The sequence below is a fragment of the Maniola jurtina genome, chromosome 19 (assembly GCF_905333055.1).
Source record: "Maniola jurtina chromosome 19, ilManJurt1.1, whole genome shotgun sequence".
NCBI lineage: Eukaryota > Metazoa > Arthropoda > Insecta > Lepidoptera > Nymphalidae > Maniola > Maniola jurtina.
The window spans coordinates 9,965,190-9,985,705 of NC_060047.1; the positions used below are offsets into that span (position 1 = coordinate 9,965,190).

The 20,516-nt window shown below is 39.2% G+C and overlaps 2 protein-coding genes across 2 annotated transcripts in view; both read left to right on the forward strand.

Annotated features, from left to right (window-relative positions):
- The window catches only part of LOC123874799 (dynein regulatory complex subunit 7), a 182,289-nt gene that overhangs the window by 114,480 nt on the left and 47,293 nt on the right, over positions 1-20,516 (forward strand). The gene's annotated exons all lie outside the window — the stretch shown is intronic.
- LOC123874816 lies at positions 7,268-10,511 on the forward strand. The gene is made up of 2 exons (XM_045920338.1): positions 7,268-7,752; positions 9,219-10,511. The coding sequence occupies exons 1-2, from the start codon at positions 7,566-7,568 to the stop codon at positions 9,830-9,832; spliced, it is 801 nt and encodes a 266-aa protein (XP_045776294.1). The 5' UTR covers positions 7,268-7,565; the 3' UTR covers positions 9,833-10,511.

Here is a 20,516-nt window from a genome sequence, read left to right on the forward strand (position 1 = left end):
TCGCGGAAAAATTTCTTATCCCAAGGGAGAATAAAACTTCAATGCTGACAAAGTCGCGGGCTACCATTAGTTAATAACTATTGATTAAATTACAAAGTTCTTAATCGATTGCCGATAATATCAAAAATTAACTAACTTAACTTTTACCGCTTGTAATGCAATCAAAAGTCAAGGTACCTGATACCTTTCTTTCCCTGTTTAACTACATAATGTACGTTGTCCTTTATATAGGACATGTGTGGTGGCTAGCGCGTTGGTCTCCGGGGGGGAAGAGGGGGGTGAGATCTTGCTCTTTTTACCCCTGTTTCCTTTCTTTCCGATGCAAATTCACCGTCACTGGGAACGCGGGCAAATGGGAATTGAGAATTTTCACTAATGTACCTATTTTGACCAGCTCTTTACTTTGCGCGGTGAATGGATTTCTGCATGTGCCTGAAATTGGGTGGATTTTTTAATTCAATTGTAGTATAGGTAGAGGTACAGTAAGTAAAAATTACAGTACAATAAGTCAAATTATATTCCTATTTTTCTGTCTCTAGTCTCTACAAATACTCAATGCATGTTATATATTACTTTTTGTATTATTAATTATTTTATTGTTTACTAGATGATACAGCGTGACTTCGACCGCGTGGGTATATTAGGATTTTAAAAACCTCGTGTAAAATCTTTGATTTTCCGGGGTGAAAAGTAGCCTCTATCAATCTTTCTATAGGATGCAAACTAGGTATCTTTGTACCAAATAGTTGATGGCCGCAGCTTCGTCCACGTTGATTCAGGTTTTTAAAAATCTCGTGGGAATTTTTGATTTTCTTGGACATAAAGTAGCCTATCCGTCCCCGGCATGCAAATTATCTCTGTAGTCTGTATCTGACTGCGTTTTAAAAAGGCGTTTTATCTCTAATTTTCATTTTACACGGATTTTAATCTTTAGCCCAAGAACAAGAACTTTTACAACCTTAAAGTTAAGTCCGTAAAGATCAAGTACCCACTTCTTGTGCCAATAGGTACTTCCCGCTCGCGCTAAGTTTACCCCATAAACGTACCGAAGTAAAAAGGACCCCGCAGTCTTTGAAATACTGTGTACGTGTTCCAATCGAGCCCTCATTCAGCTGCCACCTTTATTTGCAAGGAAGGTGTCAACATCGCCTTCGGGATCCTAATTAAAAACGCTCATCGCCGGAACCGGTAGGGGGTGAGGCTGGCGGGTGGGGGGGTGGAATAGGGGAGGGGGGAAGGCGCGAGGGTCCGCGTAACGAACGCACTAATTAATAAGGGTCCGCCGATATTGATTCACGACGTACCGCGTGTGTTGCCTCGGGCGCGAGTCGACTCGTTTCTAAGCCTGGCTCTTGTGATACAAACAGTTCTGTGTAGTTATTAGGTAGCTAGAAGACTGCCTCTTGGTCTAGCGGCTAGAAATTCCTGTCGACTTGTTTTTTTGCTGAAAAGCGGCTAACCCCAAAAAGTAGTTTTTGAGTTATCGCCAAAAAACATAGGAAAAGACAAGATAGATGGATAAAAGCTTTATTACACACAAAACATGAAATAATCAACACAAGAGGAAGAAACAGAAAAAAAAAAACTAAAAACAATTGTATGCAAAGGCGGCCCTATTGCTTAGAGCGATCTCCACCAGGCAAGACAAGACAAGATTGGTATTCATTCCAATGGATTATGAAAGGCTGGATTATCAGAGCCAGGATTAAAGTAGAGTCCACCTGTGAATGATATGAGCACGCGTTTGTGGTGTCTAATAACATCTCCTGTGTAATTGGCTAGCCTCGGCTAAGATTGGCTGACGTACTCGTAGAAAAGGTTTGTTTTCCGGCGATCGAGGTGTCCGGTTGCAAACTTGCTCCAAAAGTAGAGATTAATTAGAATGCAATCGAAAACCGGCCCTTTTCCTCTTCCAGCTAAATTAGCTTACAGCAAAAAGATATAAATGGTAAAATAGTAGATCCATTTGACGATTCAAAAGTATTTGTAAAAGTTTAATTGATTAAAAATATTTTAAATTTTAAACTTTTGATTAGCTTCTTTACCCAAATTAACCATGTTATGTTCTGGTTTAGTTTATTATTCGGACTTTTGCATGCCTCTGAGGTAAAACCTAGGATTCACCGAGAGAATGTTCGTTAAAAGTCCATCATTAACGATTACCTATACCGTAGTAGTTAGGACTTTTAAAAATATGACTTGGTAAAATCTAGGTTTGACTGATTTATCCTAAATATCATAGTTCGAATTTTTACAGTTACAGAAGAATCTAAGACGTTGAAACTTGAAATTATTCTTCAGTTGTTATCACAGGACGGGAGTTGTAAGTTAGTTATTACAGCAAGTCGGACGAACAAAAAGTTATTGTTTTGTTAGGGCTATAAGTACATCCAACTTTTTGTTGGGACAAGTTACGTAATTTGTCAGTAAAGATGACACGAAAGAACTTAATAATTATGTCGGTATTTCCCAAAATATTGTGCCACCGTTTTGATACGTTCTAGAGACTCCGGAATGATCCTTCAAAGCATACTTCACGGCGTTCAGCCGGGTGTCCAGAGGAAATTTAATTAAAACCTACATTACGGCGGCGAGGCCTTCTTTGTTTTAGCGGGGAGGTGCTTCGGCGGATAATAACGGAAATAGTCGGCCACTGTGTCAAAGACTGTAAGATTGCGTTTATTTGCTGGGAAAAGGGAGCATTATTAGTTATTATTATGTGCGTACGGCTCCAAATCCATTTATTAATTTTATTTATTTAAACATCTTTATTGCTTAAAATACTGTGACAAAGAACAAAATATAGGATAGACTCAAAAACAAAGAGCGACCTTATCACTATAGTGATATTATACCTATCTCTTCCAGGCAACCCATACTAAAGAAATTATTACAACACTATAGGTACAATTAAATACATAGGTATACGTAAACATACACTCTAATAGGTACATAGTATAACATATATAATTTATACATATCCATATTTAACTGGACGATTCCTGTACATACTCGTAAAATATATTTTGGAATTGGAGGAAGGATTGTTAGTTGTTACCAATATAAAGCTAAAAAAAAATAGTTTCTCAGTAATTATGATTGATTTTTTTAGCCAAAAATTAGTAGGTACGCCATCGACGCAACCTTGAATTTTTTACCCATCCCCAAATCATCTCCAAAATCGCCCAACGCGCCCAAAGAAGTTTTCACTTCAAAAAATGCCCAGCCTCATTATCCAAATGCCGTCGGACTATTATGTCGGAAGCTCGGAGCGGAACCTTTTTACACGTACACGGCGATGCTGCGTCATCAAGAAAAGATTATCGGCCGATGCTGTAAATCGGGAGCAGTCCGGACTCCGGAAGGCGGAGCGCGTCCCCGCGGGCGCTCGCGTCCGGTGCGGCGTCAATTAGACGGGGCGGCTGGACCCAGGGTTGACACTTGATAAACCTTCTAAATAAATATAATCTATCTTCTGTCAACCGTCAACCGTCAACCATCAACCATCAACCATCAACCATCAACCATCACCCATCACCCATCAAACATCAACTCGATAGCTCAACGGTTAAGGAGCGGACTGAATTCCGAAAGATCGGCGGTTCAAACCCGACCCATTGCACTATAATATTGTCGTACCCACTTCTGGCACAAGCTTTACGCTTAATTGGAGGGGAAGGGGACCATGATTAGGATGGCTAATATTCTTTAAAAAAAACTATCAACTATGAACCCATCAACTGTCAACTGTGAACTGCCAACTGTACTTATATTACATTTGACCAACTTCTGCTGTCCCTATATTTATCTTTCCATACAATAAAATGATCCTTACACAAAATTGAGTCGATCCGCACTAAAAAATCTAGTCAAATGTCATTCCTTTTTATGGACAACTCACGCTTGACCAAAAAATTGATTATCCCAAAACTGTTTAAACACAAAAAAAGACTTAAAGGCTCCTTAGATAGATTCCCTGTAACTCCTATGGTTTTGGATTTCCCCATACTGTCGCAGCTAAAAAAAAACACTAAATTATACAGATATTAAATATGAGCTACATGTCTTCAGCCAAGGTCTTCAGTAAGGAATACGATTTTTTTTCTGTACCGTAGACTTCATGGAACTAGGAGGCAGCATGGCATATATGGTAAACTGGTATAGGTAGTAGGTATTAGTATAGTGCAGTGCCAGCAATTTCTTGGACACAGAAGCTCCTAGCCGAACATCCTTTAAGAAGCTGATAACTAGAAGTAAAAAAACTTTGTCATAGCAACTCCATCCATTCATAGCAGTTTCTCCTTTCACCAAAGGTTGCTTGGTGGAGAATGGAGATTGCTCTGAGCAATAAGGCCACCTTTGCACACAATTGTTTTTAGTTTTTTTTCCTGTTTTTTCCTTTTGTGTTGATTATTTCATGTTTTGTGTTCAATAAAGTTTTTATCTATCTATCTAATCATTCTATGTTCTTGAAAACTAGGATAAAACTGGCCTTGATTGACAACCCTAGGCTGAAGGGGTAGTATCGAAGGATGGGGTGGGCGCGGGGCCGCGAGACGCTGCCCACGTATCTACATTAGGTATATGCTGCGAAATTCGAGCCTATATGTAGGTACCGCCACATAGCCTTTGGCACCGCAATTAATACCGCTTGATGCTGTGGTGTTTAGTCCTAATTACCTATTCGTATTTATGAAACTGTTTCGATACTCGCGTCTTAATAATTACCTGTACTCGGTAGAGTTCAGTTATTATAGCGAAACTTATTGCTCGTTATGCGCTCGAATTTGGAGTTTTTTGGCGGAAATGGTATTATTTCCCGGGGATTCCTCTGCTAGTATCTACGTAAAGAGTATAGATATACTTAATTATGATTCTTATTGTGAACTCCTTTTATAAATTTCGTTAATTTAAAACATTCAAATCACACCAATTTCGTCGACCTACCTGTTCCCAGATGGGTATAAATAAAAAAAATACGTGCCGAGAATACGGTGCTAACTCGATATTCGTAATGAGGGAAACGTCCGTCAATTTGGATTCGCGCAAACAATTCAAAAAAGAGTCCCTGTCGTCGATTCCAGAATTCGAGACGTTTCTTCCTTTGGTCTTTTGAATAAATAAACTAGAAAAATGTGTTTGCAAGTACTTATTGAATAGTAGGCTAAAGTCTATTTGTGGTCTTTATGTAGCCTTCAATGTAAGGTGGTATAGGTGTTAGGTATTTAATTAATTAATAAAAATTAACTAAAAAATAATTTAAGTAGGTCTTGCTGATGCTCGCAACTTCATCCATGCGGAATTAAGGTTTTAAAAGTTCCATGGGAACTCTTTAATTTTTTTGAAATAAAAATATGTCACTGTCCTGAGGTCTTTTTTAAAACTATGTATATGCATGCATAAAATCCTTTCCTCCGTTGCGACATGATTGAAGGACAAATCAATAAAGTTTATTGCGAAAGTGTATTAGTTTCTTGGTTTATTCAATAAACCAAAAATACACTTTCGCATCACACTATAATATTATAAAGGCGAAAGTTTGTATGTGTGTGTGTGTGTGTGTGTGTGTGTGTGTGTGTGTGTGTGTGTGTGTGTGTGTGTGTGTGTGTGTGTGTGTGTGTGTGTGTGTGTGTGTGTGTGTGTGTGTGTGTGTTTGTGTGTGTTTGTGTGTGTATGTTTGTCACTCTTTCTCGCAATAACTACTGAATGGATTTGGCTGAAATTTGGAATGGAGATAGATAATATCCTGGATTAGCACATAGGCTACTTTTTATCCCGGAAAATCAAAGAGTTCCTACGGGATTTTAAAAAACCGAAATCCACGCGGGCGAAGCCGTGGGCATCTTCTAGTTTGTAATAATATTATGTGTAGTGAAGAATTTTATGAAGTACTTACAGAAAATATTATAAAACCTATAGTAAAACAAAGGGCGAAATGTTGTACGAAATAGTATGTACTTAAGTCTTAATGTAAATTAAATCACTCAGCTTGAATAAATTGAGTCTCTTATATTTCCAAAAACATTAGTGCTTATTAGTAGTAGTACTTATATTTGATTTACTAAAATTGCTCTGAAAATAGTAATACAATAACAAAATCGTAAACAATTATTATTTCGCCCCGGCCATTTTAAATTACAAATTCACGTCGCGTAACCAACCACCCAGGCCAGACGTCTGCGCCAGACAGCCTAACTATAACACCTAGTGCTTATGTACCGCGCCTGTAACTTTGACCCAATTTGCGCGACCTAACTTTTATTACGTTTGCTTTTTACTCTACTTTTAGTTTATGTTTCTACAGAGTTTTGAAAAAAAAAAAATTGGGATACAACGAATAAGTTCTCCAAATGCCTTCATACTATGCTAATTTATTTATCTTGCTAACTCTACGTATATTATTATTGATTGCTAATTCTGTGTAGTGTAGTACTTTCTTTTATATTTAAAACAATGATCTTATCTACTAATAAATAATTAACTTTGAAGTTCAATTCTCACAAATTAGTCGATAGTCGATACTAGAATTAATTTCTTAAACTGGACCCTTTCAACTAAACATTTTTATACATATAAGCCTGTGAGGATGATACTGCCATTGTCGCAATTAAAATACCATAAGCCTACGTTGTCGTATTAATTTACAAATTGCGAAAAACCAAATTAAATTTGAATTTCGCGGGCAGGCCCGAAGACAGATGAGATGGAATAGACGAATTTATTTAGGTTTCTTGCTTTAGTACGAAATCCTATGAAACAAATTAAATAGATTTTTTTATTTTTATCAACCTCATTTACCTACCAGGAATTTTCACAAAAAAAATGTGGAATCCCATTCATAATAATTTTATCAGATCAAGTTTAGTCAAAGTAGGTTGCATTTTATTCTGTTTTAACTTTACTTAGACTCTACTTAGGCCACTTATTCAAATTCCAAAACAACTTTACAACAGTACAGAATTTATCCAACAGGCAACAAACAATAATAGTATCAATTGAGACACAACCAATATCCGGAACCCAATCAAATAATTAATTCGTAATTAGACTGTGACCACGACTTCCCTGCTGGAACACCGTCCGCCCTATATCTGCCGTAAGCCCGGACAACTATCTTTGAACAACAATCCTACATCTGAAACTGTACCACGCGATTTTCATCTCTAGTCTGTAGTGATACAGTAGGTTATTGCGTGCAGGTATTTAGTTTTAACCGCAACTATTAGGTTGTGTTTGGCTGTACACACGTTCTATCTGCGTAGGTAAGAGCCAGTCCACACGGCGCGTTGCGTCAGCGTTGCGTCGACGCAGCGCTACCACTGCGTTGTTTTACATACAAATAACCAAGGTGTTCACACGGCGCGCTGCGTCGTCGCAACGCACACATGACGGACAGCAGCCCCCGAGACGAAGCGGGAGGGGGTGTACTCGTGCGACGTCGGAGCGTCAGCGCTCAGTTGCTTGTGCGTTGACAGAGAGGATACACGGAAGCTCATTTCGTTTTACGTTTACGTTTTTGTATTTAGTTTTATTTGCAGGGTAATTAGTTTTATTTGCAGGGTAAAATGAATACCATTGAAGAAATTGACATAGATTACTTGATTACATTGATACAGGAAAGGGAAATTATATGGGACAAGTCAAACGTAGATTTTAAAAATAAAAATTTAAAAACAAAAGCCTGGGAAGACATATCAAAAGTTTTATTTCCTGATTACGAGAATTTCACAGCTGAACGAAAAAATAAAGTTGGTGAGTTCACAGTACAGATATTTATGTTTTTTTTATTTAAGAGGGCTTTCAAGATTTTCTTGCACCGCCAATTCCGCGATCAGTACAAAATTAATATCTCGACACTCTAAAATTTTAAAACTTAGGGAATTTAGATTAGCGTGAGTACTATTTTATTACTTAGCTCAAAACTAACCTAGACTACGCTGAGTAGGTATAAAATATTATTTTTTTACTGATCGCGGAATTGGCGGTGCAAGAAAATCTTGAAAACCCTCATAATACAATTATACCTTATTTAGCTGCCAAGGCAGAGTTCCTCTAGTCATAAAATAGGTCGCATATTGCTGTCTTATGACATTCGGTGCTGTCTGTTCTTCATGTACGGGTTGTATTGGGAGAAATTCATCAACACTTATAGCAAATTTATCTCTTTGTCTAAAACCATCTCGATCAGCGACAAAATTGTGTAATACACAACATGCTTTTATAATGTCAGTAGCGAAGTCATAGGACACGTCTATCGGTCTGTGAAAAATGCGCCATTTGTTAGCCATAATCCCAAAAGCGCATTCGACATATCTTCTGGCTCTGCTTAGACGGTAATTGAAAACCTTTTGTTGTAAGTCGAGATTTTGACCGCCATATGGACGCATAATATGTTTGCTCAGTCCAAAAGCTTCGTCACCCACAAATACATACGGGGTTGGTATATTGCTACCAGAGAGTGGCTGGGGTTGAGGTAGTGGTAAGTTGTTGTTAATCATTAGCTCGTACAGTTTAGAATTTTGTAATATGGTTGAATCGCATTCTTTTCCGTATGCACCGATGTCGACAAATACGAATTTGTAATTTGAATCCACAATAGCTAGCAACACAATCGAAAAAAAGGCTTTATAATTAAAAAAAAGTGAGCCACTATTTGCAGGATTACACACGCGGATATGTTTGCCGTCGATGGCACCAACACATTGAGGAAAATTTGCCTTTACATCAAAACCCCTCGCTATTGTTTGGAAACTTTCAGTTGTCAGTTCAGGGATGTTGTCTCGAAGAAGATTGGTCCATATAGCACGACAAACTCTTTGTATTATATATGCAATAGTAGATTTTCCCCGTTTGAACTTGAAATGTAAATCAGTTATTGAATTTCCACTTCCTAGGTATCTGAAAAGAAAATAATTATTATAATATGCATTTATGAGATAGATAGATACCCGAAAAAAAATACTGACATATTCAGACATCGATAGCAAATAACTTTCTCTATGTAACCAATTAATTCTGGAATCGCGAAAAAAATAGCAGCTGTTGCATACATTTTGATTCAGTAGGTATTGCTTTTTGTATGTAACAGCTGTTATATTTTCACGATTCCAGAGTCGGTCACATAGTGTTTGTTAACGATATCTGAATATGTCATTAAATTTTATCGAGAAATTCACTATGTATAAATTATTAAATCATGTTTACTATTGGTTTTGCAGGTAATGATTTAATAAAAAAATGGAGAAGTGTAAAAGATAATTACTTCAGATATTCAAAAAAATTAAAAGAAGCATCAAAATCGGGCTCGGGCGCTACGAAACTGAAGAAGTATCATTTATACAATCAACTCCTTTTTTTGAGAAAAGTGGAACAAAATGCCACCGAATCTAGCTTAGACTCGCCTAGAGAAATCAACAATGAATCTACGTCTACAAATGATGACATTACCACAGACAACACTCCGCGCTATGTTCCAGTCGCGCGCAAAAGGGCAATGCAAATGGATGAGTTTGAAAGAGAAGGACTAAAACTTCTCAAGGAGCCGGAAAATCGCCATATGTCCTTTTTCAGAGCTATATTGCCATCTATTCAAGAATTTTCCGACCGAGAAACTCTCCGTTTCCAAAGTAAAGTTATACAAATTATAGATGAAATGCGGTATGGACAAACATCATCATATGTGAGTGGCCCATCAACGTCTCACCAACCACCATATGGGTATCAAACAGCAAATTTTCAAAGTACATACATTTCTGATTTTAATAATTCAATTACATCTCCAGAAACATCTCAAGCAAGTGAAGAAACTGAATACGATTTTTCTAATTTGTAATTACTGGATGATATCTCTCTTAAATAATGTCTAAATTTAAAATTATGACAATTGCTGATTATTTGTGAGTTGATTACTCTCTTAAATAATGTCTAAATTTAAAATTATGACAATTGCTGATTATTTGTGAGTTGATTACTAATTAAACAAACCAAAAAAACTGTTATATTTTTATTACTTAAATATATTTATATAGTTACCTTAAAGTGATTCCCAGCATTTCTACTGGTGCCACTGGATTCCTCATATTAGTATAGTTTTTTCGTATGTGTGGTTCTAAGGACTTCAATAAACATTCGAAGCTGGATACACTCATTCTAAAAAAATTATAAAACTTCTTTTCGTCTAATAGCAACTCCCGATATTCTAAAAAAAAAAACTGTCCATCACGATTTCTTAATGAAATGAAAGGACTGATCCAGTACCGTCTTGTGATCTTGCGTCGATTTCGGCGGTGACGTAGTAATAGGAGCAATGCTAGACGTCTTTTCCGATCCATGATTTGCTATAGACTGACTGCGAATTTTTTTCAAAATACTTGCCGCAACTGTGCGTCGCCGCTGCGCCGACGGAACGTTGACTGCGTCATAGTAACGCTGCAGCGCCCGTGTGGCCGGCTATGCGTCAAAATATTTGCGTTGCGACGACGCAACGCAACGCAACGCGCCGTGTGGACACGCTCTCAATCTGAATACAAATGAAGACATTAGGCGAAACCCGCGCGGTCTCTCGTTAACAACTACCCACGTGCGTTGAGATAGATCGATGCTGGAAAGGGCCTTGTGGGCGGGTTTAACCTCTGAACTTAAGAACTATTATAATAACTTAGTGGTGCCTATATCAATTTGCATGTTCAGGTAATGACGATGTCAAACCCGTCGCAAAGTTTTTGATTGTTCATTTTGCCGATTGACATTTGCCTGAATTAAAACTTGAAAGCCTTTAAGCATCATCCAAACCTGCGCGTTCAAAGTGACTGCGGAACATCAGCCTCGCGGTGGTTGCCAGTTGCCACCCACGTGTTTAATGGCGTTATGTACACCTACGCGATCAGTACTAAGTAGTATAGATTCCAGTCCTATACGCTCCCACATCACGTCCCGCATCCCGCGTTCGTGACGCGCAGGTGTGGACGTAGCTTATACCCGTGTTTTATATGTACTAACCTAACTATGGACTTCGTCTGTGATGGCGTTTGCTAGCGCGCGTGCTGTGCTTGTTTGGAGTGTTTTTTTTGTTAAGAGTGGCTGGTTTTTGTGTTAGTTGGTGTTTTTTGGTGGTGGAACTGACTGGGAAGCGCTCTAAAGGGGCGCCGCGCGTATGTTGGCGGGCGCCGGCGCAGACGGAGTCCATACTTGTATAAATTCAATAACTTGAAAATATCACAAACTTGACATTGGCTAATCAGAGTAAAGCCAGATTTAAAGAAAAAAAAAAAAACCTAACTATCCTTATTTCTTCGTAGATGCATGTTTAAACTTATGAGTGTCCTGCCATATTACCTTTAGAGAGTTTCATTTCCTAGGTATTTTCCATCGTCGCCATCATCAGGCTCATGTCATTGAATTTTTTGAAAAGTATCTACTCATGAAAACAAAACAAATCAGTAAAAATCCAACCAAAGCTTTCAAAAAGTGCTGCAAGTCATTTCTAGATGTTCTACTTCGACGTAAAAAAGTATCGGAAGGCGAATTAGTTAGGAAAATAGATGTTTAAACAGATTCATCATACGATATGTAATTTCCCACGAGATTGGACGTTTAAGCTCCTAATAACGATAATAGGGTACTTTGCGGTTTAGTTACCAAATCACGAACACAGTGTGAAGGTATTAATTTGTTGTAAGTATATCGTTCCTTTTGAGGGCGCCTTCACAACAACCCCCACGGGCCTCACCCAGCCAACACACTTTGCTTTTTCAGCAGGCGGGTCACCTGATGTTTGCGGCGTAGGAGCCTTCGCGTCAATCGTGAAATTACGTTTACACTTGCAATTGATAATGAAGTTAATATCTTGAAACTAATTTCGTGTCATTAATTTCGTAATGTAATGTAAATTCCGCTTAAGGAACGGGCTCTATACGCATGGCTAGGGTTTGGACTTTGGAGTACCTGGTGAGACCCAAGGTGCCCGAGATCTGTCCTTCCTGAGTCCTGACACAATACGGGTATCTTCAAAACAATGAAAGAATAGCTATTTTCATGGCAAATGCTTCCCCATCTTAGGCCACATCTTCAATTTTCAACAGGTGTAATTTTGGTAAAGCGTGTGTCTACAATGTTCAAATAACTATCTAATACTGGTTACTTTTAGCTTGATTACATTTAAAATCGGTTGAGATAGAAAAAAAAAAATACAAACCCGAAGCAAAAGCGCGCATGTAGGTAAATAACTTAAACTTTGAGTGGGTCAAACTTATTTCAGAATTTCTATCATGAGTACCTACAGTAAATTTTCCGAGAGGAGAGTTATTTTAAGATAATAAGAAAGGATAATGTTGCGACGCTACTATCGATAGATGGCAACAGCGCGTCGCAGCGGGCGCAGAGAGTCGCCCACATACGCGTTGCTCGCATGACGCTCTGTATAATCCTTATAATTCACGGGGCTACTGTACACGTGCACTTTGCCCAGGGCTGACCAAATGTCATTAAAAACATAATAAAAAGAGCTTACATAAAGAAAGAAACCTAAGAGATAAAATCACACTTCACACTTAATATTATAAAGGCGAAAGTTTATGTGTATATGTGTGTATGTTTGTTTCTTCTTCACGCAAAAACTACTAGACGGATTTGGCTGAAATTTAAAATGGAGATAGATAATATCCAGGATTAGCACATAGGCTACTTTTTATCCCGGAAAATAAAAGAGTTCTCACGGGATTTAAAAAAAAAAACAAAATCCACGCGGTCGAAGTCGCGGGCATCATCTAGTAAAGAAATAAAATTATTATAAGAATGGATAATGTCGCGACGCTAATATCGATAATGGCAACAGCGCAGCGGGCGTGGTGAGTCGCCCACATAGCTCGCATGACGCTCTGTATAATCCTTATAAATATAATTCACAGGGCTACTGTACACGTGTAGTTTGCTCAGGGCTGACAAAATGTAATTATTAAAAGTTAAATACAAAAAGAAATTAAGAAAGAAAGTTACTTTATAAACAGATAATGTCGTAACGCTAATGTCGATTATGGCAACAACGCGGTTGCGGCGCGGTAATTCCCCACACAGCTCGCATGTGCGCTCTGTATAATCCTTATAATAATTCACGGGGCCAATGGACAGTTCCTCAAGGCTGACCACAATAATTCAATAGAAAAGAACACTTTCAATACAAATAGTTATAAGAATGAAAAGTGTCGCGACGCTAATATAGATAATGGCAACAACGCGGGCGCGCTGAGTCGCCCACATGCTCGCATGTGCACTCCGTATAATCCTTATAATTCACTGGGCTACTGTACACGAGCAATTCACTTAGGGCTGGCCAAAATTTTTTGATAAAAAAGAAAACATTATACAAAGAACAGATAGCGTCGTGCCACTAATATCAATAATGAAAACATAGCAGCGGGCGCGGTGGGTAGCCCGATGTTCACATAGCTTGCTTGATGCTCCGTATATTCTATCCAATTGCTTGATCCTTTTAATTCATGGAAATCTGTTTGTACACACGCAGTTTGCTCAGGGTGACCCATATTATAAATGTAAAGCTTTGTTTGTTTGTTGATTTGTTGGTGTATCCTCACACCGCAACGGAGCAAGTGATTTTCGGAAGTTCCTCCCGAGCAAAACCAGGGTATGTAAACTAGGTTAGCGTAAAACTACGTCAGGTTAATATTTTATGGACGCAAGCACAGCCCTGTCGGCGGAAGGGGCCGACCGGGCGCCTTGACAGCGCAGCGCCGTTAATTCCTGAACGCTCCTCGCGCGATTGACAACGCGGTCGGAATTTATCGACGCGCATGCAGACCGCTAGTGATGTAGCTCTACTACTGTTAAAATATTGTCGATAGGTCACTTTTATGTGAGTTTAAAGATGCCTTTCCAAGAATCCAATTGAAAGCAATTTGGAATAGGTCGGTACAATCGAAAAATTCCATGTGTTCATTGCGATAATTTAAAAAAATCCGGTCAGGCGAGCTAAGTACTTACCTGCGCCACTTTTTTTGAGTAGGGGCCTGCCTTTCAAATCTGACCCAAGTCACCTGTCTCATGCCTGACTGTTGTTTGTTACATCTAAATACTTCCACAGATTAAATAGTACCTACCTATCCCGGAATATTTTAACAGTAAGAACAGGTAAATGCTATAACATTTACCTGTTCAAACAAATACAATATGCAAAGATATGTCATATCTTTGTCACAAGTGTGTCACAACTCTACTCGCGTTTTTGTTGCTCACTTCATCGTCAGCTAATACAGCCGCTATGTACAGACTCGGAAGGTAAATAGGGACCTGCCTTTCAGTTCTGACTCAAGTCACCCAGCTTCATGTCTGGCTGGTGTTCGCTACACCTAAATACTGTCACAGATAGGTAAAATAGTACCTAATACCTATCTCTGTATATTTTGTCTGTAAGAACAGTTATAGGTAAGTAAAATACAAAACTAGCATCGTTATCGACATATCTTTATCTCAAGTGCGTCACAACCCTAGCCGCGCTTCTGTTCACTTCACCGTCAGCTATATACCCGCTATGTACGGACTTGGAAGGTAAATAGGGGCCTGCCTTTCAGATCTGACCCAAGTCGCCTAGCCTCATGCCTGGCTGGTGTTCGCTACGCCTAAATGCTTCCACAGATTAAATAATAATGACGCGCTGCTGACGACCAAAGCCGGCATCCATTGTATGCGTTGCAGGCTGGTCTTTAGATATTTTGGGCGAAATTGAATTTACGCTCAGCCTTCCCAGTAATATGCGGCTTGGTTTTGGAAATTCTTCGTGCATTATTGTTGCTTAACATAAAGCACGGCGCATAGCCTTTCTCCGGGTCTTCCTATCGTTATAGTTATACCTAAGTACATACTTAGTAGCTAACTTATCTATCAACAAAGTTAATAGTAATACTAATAAGTTAGTATTTACTACTTAATAGGAGAATTTTATTGATAAGGTAGCCACTTATACACCATATTAAGTATGTCATACTAAAATAATAGAGAATTCCAATATTAAAAGTAAGTTTACAAAAAATTAAAAACTTATCCTAATATTTTCTTCAATTTGAGAGAAACACTAATGTGTGAACTAAATTTAAATTTTATGAATATTGGTATTTTCAACTGTATTTTAAACAAACCTTTGAGCGTTTCGGCAATGAAAGTGTATGAATTTGTTAGTGATTCTCTCAAATTGTTGTAGTTTTAGTTATTTACCTAGTTTAATTTTTATTTAGATTGTACCGATGGGGCTGGCATATAGGACACCTATAAAAGCCCCTCAAAAATATTAGAATTAAAAAAATAAAAAAAAAATATTTTCTTAGAGGAGACGCACACACGGCGGCGTAGAGCGGACTCAAGTCTTTTTGAATAATTTAAACTCAGCCTTGAACTTTGACATAAGGTTGATATTGGAATACTGAAAATATGACACGTGTGACGAGGTCACGCCGCGCACCCTTGCATTTTATGCCTGAATAAATAAAGTTTAGTTTGAGTTGTTATCAAACTCGGTTAACCCGCTCCCATCTTCGACAGCATCATCACTTACCACTAGATGAGATTGCAAGCAAGGATAACTTGTCACACTAATATTATAAAGGCGAAAGTTTGTATGTGTGTGTGTGTGTGTGTGTGTATGTTTGTTACTCTTTCACGCAATAACTACTGAATGGATTTGGCTGAAATTTGGAATGGAGATAGATAATATCCTGGATTAGCACATAGGCTACTTTTTATCCCGGAAAATCAAAGAGTTCCTACGGGATTTCAAAAACCGAAATCCACGCGGGCGAAGCCGCGGGCATCTTCTAGTATATCTGAATAAAACAAATGAGATGCTGCGTCTTAACTCCACTCTGCGGGTGAGTGTTGCCATTTAGGTACTTATGTTATGCAAAATTACGAGCTTATAAATATTATGTTAAATAAAAAACTAGAGCATACCTAACAGAGAATAAGATAACTCTATCTGCCTTGTGCCAATTAATATCACTTTCACAACAATTTATTATTGGTGTGACTGTGAATAGTGTGGACATATTCAGTGGATATTTATGTGTGCATAAATCGACTAACGCTAATGAGTTTTGAGCGGCCGCCAAGCAAAGCGTCCGCGTCGTGCTGTTTTACTGCCTTGCACTGAGAGCGCGTGCCATACTGGTTATTAACGTTTAATAGACGTTTGGACAAAGGTCTGCAATGCCTACCGCGATTATATAAATGGACATAGCGGTGGCCAGAAGAGCCGAATTCGTCGTGGATCGTTTTGCGCGAATTCATACGAGCGGCCCCACATCGCGTTCACAAGTATCGCGCGAATTAAAAATACAAGCATAAATGGCGTGTCAGACTATAGGGCTGAGATCTATAGAGCGAACTTTGCCTTTACTCAGACTTGAGACACTGTTAAAACGAGATAGCGTTATACCGCTGGCATAAATCTGTCTCGTTTTAACTGAAACTTAAGTCCAAGTAAAGTCAAAGTGCGCTCTATAGATTTCAACCTAAGTCTTTCGCGCAAGTTGAGAAACTATAGTGCGCGACAGGTTGAGATGGCAACCGGGGTGGGGACGCCCTACACACCCGCACCACTATACACACTATCCTAACCCGCTGTGGGTGAGCGCGGGTGACGTGCGGGTGTGCGGGGCGTCCCCCCCGCCTCATACCCCGATTGCCATCTCAACCTGTCGCGTAAATTCAAATTCAAATTCATTTTTTTTTAATTCAATTAGACTTTTACAAATACTTTTGAATCGTCAAGAGTATCTACCACTGGTTCGGAATGCCTTTCCTACCGAGAAGAACCAGCAAGAAACTCGGCGGTTGCTCTTTTCAAAGATTTACTATAGAAACTACTATAGAATCTCCTCGGTTGCGTCCAATTAACGCGCGCACTTCAGATCGAGTTCACATATCTAGAGAAATGAAAGATCTTTGAATTTCTATGAGATTATGTCTGTGTCATAGGAACTGTGCGAACATCATTATTTCTGTTCGGCGACGCGACGTTCGCGTGTCGTAAGGCCACGAATAAAGAACAGGCAATAAATTAGATTAGTACATAGAATGAGCTCTTGGAAAAATTTGGACTTTAGAACCTTCAAACTTCAGTCACCGATTTAAATCCTACCTTTCAAGTTTCAACATTATGTGCCATCTACTAGGGTTTCTGACTGGTTCTTCACGGCAAGAGAGGTATTTCAAACCAGTGGTAGATGCATTTGACGACTCCAAAGTACTTGTAAACGTTTATTTTGTAGAAAAATCGTTCTATTTCTATTTTTAGGTACCTATGCTGTTTTCCAACTAGACCGTACCCTACATAGTGATTTGTCTCACAATAGCATAAAAGCAGTAGCTAGCGAGATAGTCGTAAACTTGTTTTTTTGCGGTTCGGCCTCCACTCCGGCGGATCTAATTCCCTGCTGACGCGGAGAATTCACCGGCGCTCGGCCTCGGGCGAAGAAAAACGGAGAAAAACTCACGTTACGTCACTCGCGCCGATACCCCCTACCTTTTTATTAGTTTCTGGCCCCGTCGCTGGTTATATTTTTAAAAGTGCTCCAGGAATTGGACGCTGATACCTGTCGAAGTCTCAACGTGAATACGTTTTCCACTAGTTTATTTGGAACCCTAAGTTGTAATGATTATAAATTTTTGTTAATTTCCATTGGAGGGTAGTTTATTATCGCAATCCTCAGAATATAGATATACTTATTGTATCTTTCATAATGTCACTGTAGTTTTAATTAAGTTTTGAGTAGGTACTTATCTTTTAGGACACTTTTTCCTTATTATCTTGATAGTAATGTTTTAAATGATTTTTATTTAGGTAAACCTACCTATATTTCGATTTTGTTCGCGTCGTATTATGACGCCTGACCATTATTCAATGGAGACCACTTTCTACAAACAATTTAGCAAAACTAAAAGACCAAACGATCATCATCATCATCATGGTCAACACATCGCCACACCACTACTAAGCACAGGTCGCACAATGAGACGAGTTTGGGCTTTGGTTTTGTGCCATAGTCCACCATCTGACCAAGTGCGGATAGGCAGACTTCACAGTTCACACACCTTTGAGAACATTATGGAGAACTTTTAGACATGCAAGTTTCCTCAACTCCGAAAAGTTAGAGGTGGGTGTACGGGATCTAGCCCCCGACCTCCTGAAAAGAGTGCGGAGGTCCTGAACGATTATACCTAGCGATAACCAAAGCTTTCATACATTTTGCAAGTCAGTTTATAGTCTTGCTGCTTGCATAAATTAGTAATCTTTAGCATGTAGAGCGTCAAGTGTAGAGAAACCCTTACAAGGGGGACATGGGGAGGTCCTTAGCCATTAGCACGACGATGCCGTCGACGACCGTTCGCAGGAGGACGTACCTCTCATTTGAATATCAACCTTACTAGTTCAGCATCAGGTTGGGTTTTGCTCGGTTGAAATCCCAAGTGGGTAAAGCTACGTGCATAATTTACGCGCGTCCGATAGACGGTCGCGATTGTTATTGCGTTCGGATATTGGATTCGGTGTGCACTGGCGTCGGGAAGATAATGGTACTGATTCTGATGGTAACCAAGAGCCTCAATAGTTCAACGGTTAAAGGAGCTGACTGGAAACCAAAAGGTCGGCGGGTCAAACCCCACTCGTTGCATTATTATCGTGTGTAGGTACTCCTAGCATAAGCTTTATGCTTAGTTGGAGGGGAAAGGGGAATATAAGTCACGGTAATCATGGCTAATGCCCTTTTTTTTAAACTAAAGGTAAACGCCAGTTTTTGACCAAGTTCGGCCATCAATGTGATAAATAGTATAAAAATACTTATTTAGTAACTAAAATATTGCTCGGTAGGTACCTATATTTTGTGCAAATCCTTCGGAAAAAAGGCAGAATAAAAGAATTATTTATTTTTAAATCATCATTGTTTATTTTTAAATTTTGTAAAGTAGCACTACAAGATGTTGATTAAAAATACATTTTCCGTCCTTTTTTAGCAACATTAAAAAGAAAAAGATGCAGATACTCTTTTAGTTTAGAGAAAGACATCAGAATCGACACCAATAATGCTGGATGTTTAATAAAGGCGCCCAGTGCCGCTGGGGGATTCAATTATGCCTCACAGGTGCGTCATTAGCGCTTGGAAAGGCTGTTTGTTGGCTATCATGGTTAGGGTAGTACACGTACCACGTATTGAAATACTTATATATAGGTAACTGCTGCGTAGGATTTCAATTCTCCGGATAGCGGCTTTCATCTATGCTTCACATCTCGAGAATAAGTGGAATCCTTTCTAGTTTCTACTTCCAGATATGACGTTTCTATTTATATAGGCTTTTATAAGGCTATTAGCTTTCTTGTATATAGAAGTGTTATAATCTTTTGCTACGTATATTGAAAGCCCAGAACGGATAGTTCTGAATTTTGGTCACTCTGGTTCTTCTACAGATCTTATTTCTGATTTAATCACGTAATTCGAGAAATTCCAAACTTACTCTATACCTGCTGAGTAAGTGAACTTTCTTATGAAGCCCATACGCGACCATGAAAATAAAAATCGTAAACTGCAAATGCAAAACAATCTTATAAGTTATATTATGTATATTAAGCAGAGGTTCTAATTATAATGTTGAGTTACTGGTATGTAGTAAGTAGTTTCTAATGTAGGTATAGCATACAGTATGGGTATACGGATACGGTATAGCTAACAGGCGCCCCCGGGCATAACGAGTCACACGCCATCTTAATGACTCGCGTCGCCACCATGCCTGTGTCCGACGAAGGCCAAATCACCCGAACATAAAGCCTGCCATGCATGCTCCGGACATTTAGTCGGTATTTTCTCTAAAAGCCTAAACCCTTCTCATTCGGAGAGGTGATCCGTGCTCAGTAGTAGCCCGAGTGATGGATTGAGATGACGATGTTAGTAAAAGTCAGCTATCGCCAATCTATATTAATTTGAGCAATAAAGCAACGCCAATAGGAATGATTTCTAGCTTTAGCAAATCCAAATATTTCGCTCGCAATATCTAAATATTTTCGTAATACATGATTAAAAAGTAATGAACGGATAGGAAGAAAAGAACGGGAGAACCGAGTAACCCACATAGTTCAAAGGGTTGCGAAGCTGACGAGACAATGGTTAGGGCACATTAAGTTCGAAAAACCGATAGACTTTACGGTTCCACGGTACTGGAATGAAAACTTCGCTCCGGAAAGCGTAGTGCTAACAGACTCCCCCACCAGGTGGGCGAGGAGCTCATTAAACGAACCCCAAAGAGTTCCAGGATCCAGGCGGCACAAGATCGCGGCGTGTAGAAGTTTTTACAAAAGACCAGCTGTGGACGACTATCGATGAAGTCTAAGAGCGGGGGCACACGATGCGCTGCGGCGGCGCGCAGCGCTGCAACGTTGTTATGCCGCAGCGGCACCGTAGCAGCGTTCGTTTACTGAGCGGTGCCGCTCCGACTTCGCAACGCATTCACCCCTCCCCTCGTCT

What these genes read in the sequence shown, in the direction of transcription:
- LOC123874816 (XM_045920338.1), top strand. Translation starts at nt 7,566, where the DNA reads ATGAATACCATTGAAGAAATTGACATAGATTACTTGATTACATTGATA. An exon ending in TGAACGAAAAAATAAAGTTG is followed by an intron (nt 7,753 to 9,218) that starts GTGAGTTCACAG and finishes TTGGTTTTGCAG; the next exon opens with GTAATGATTTAATAAAAAAA.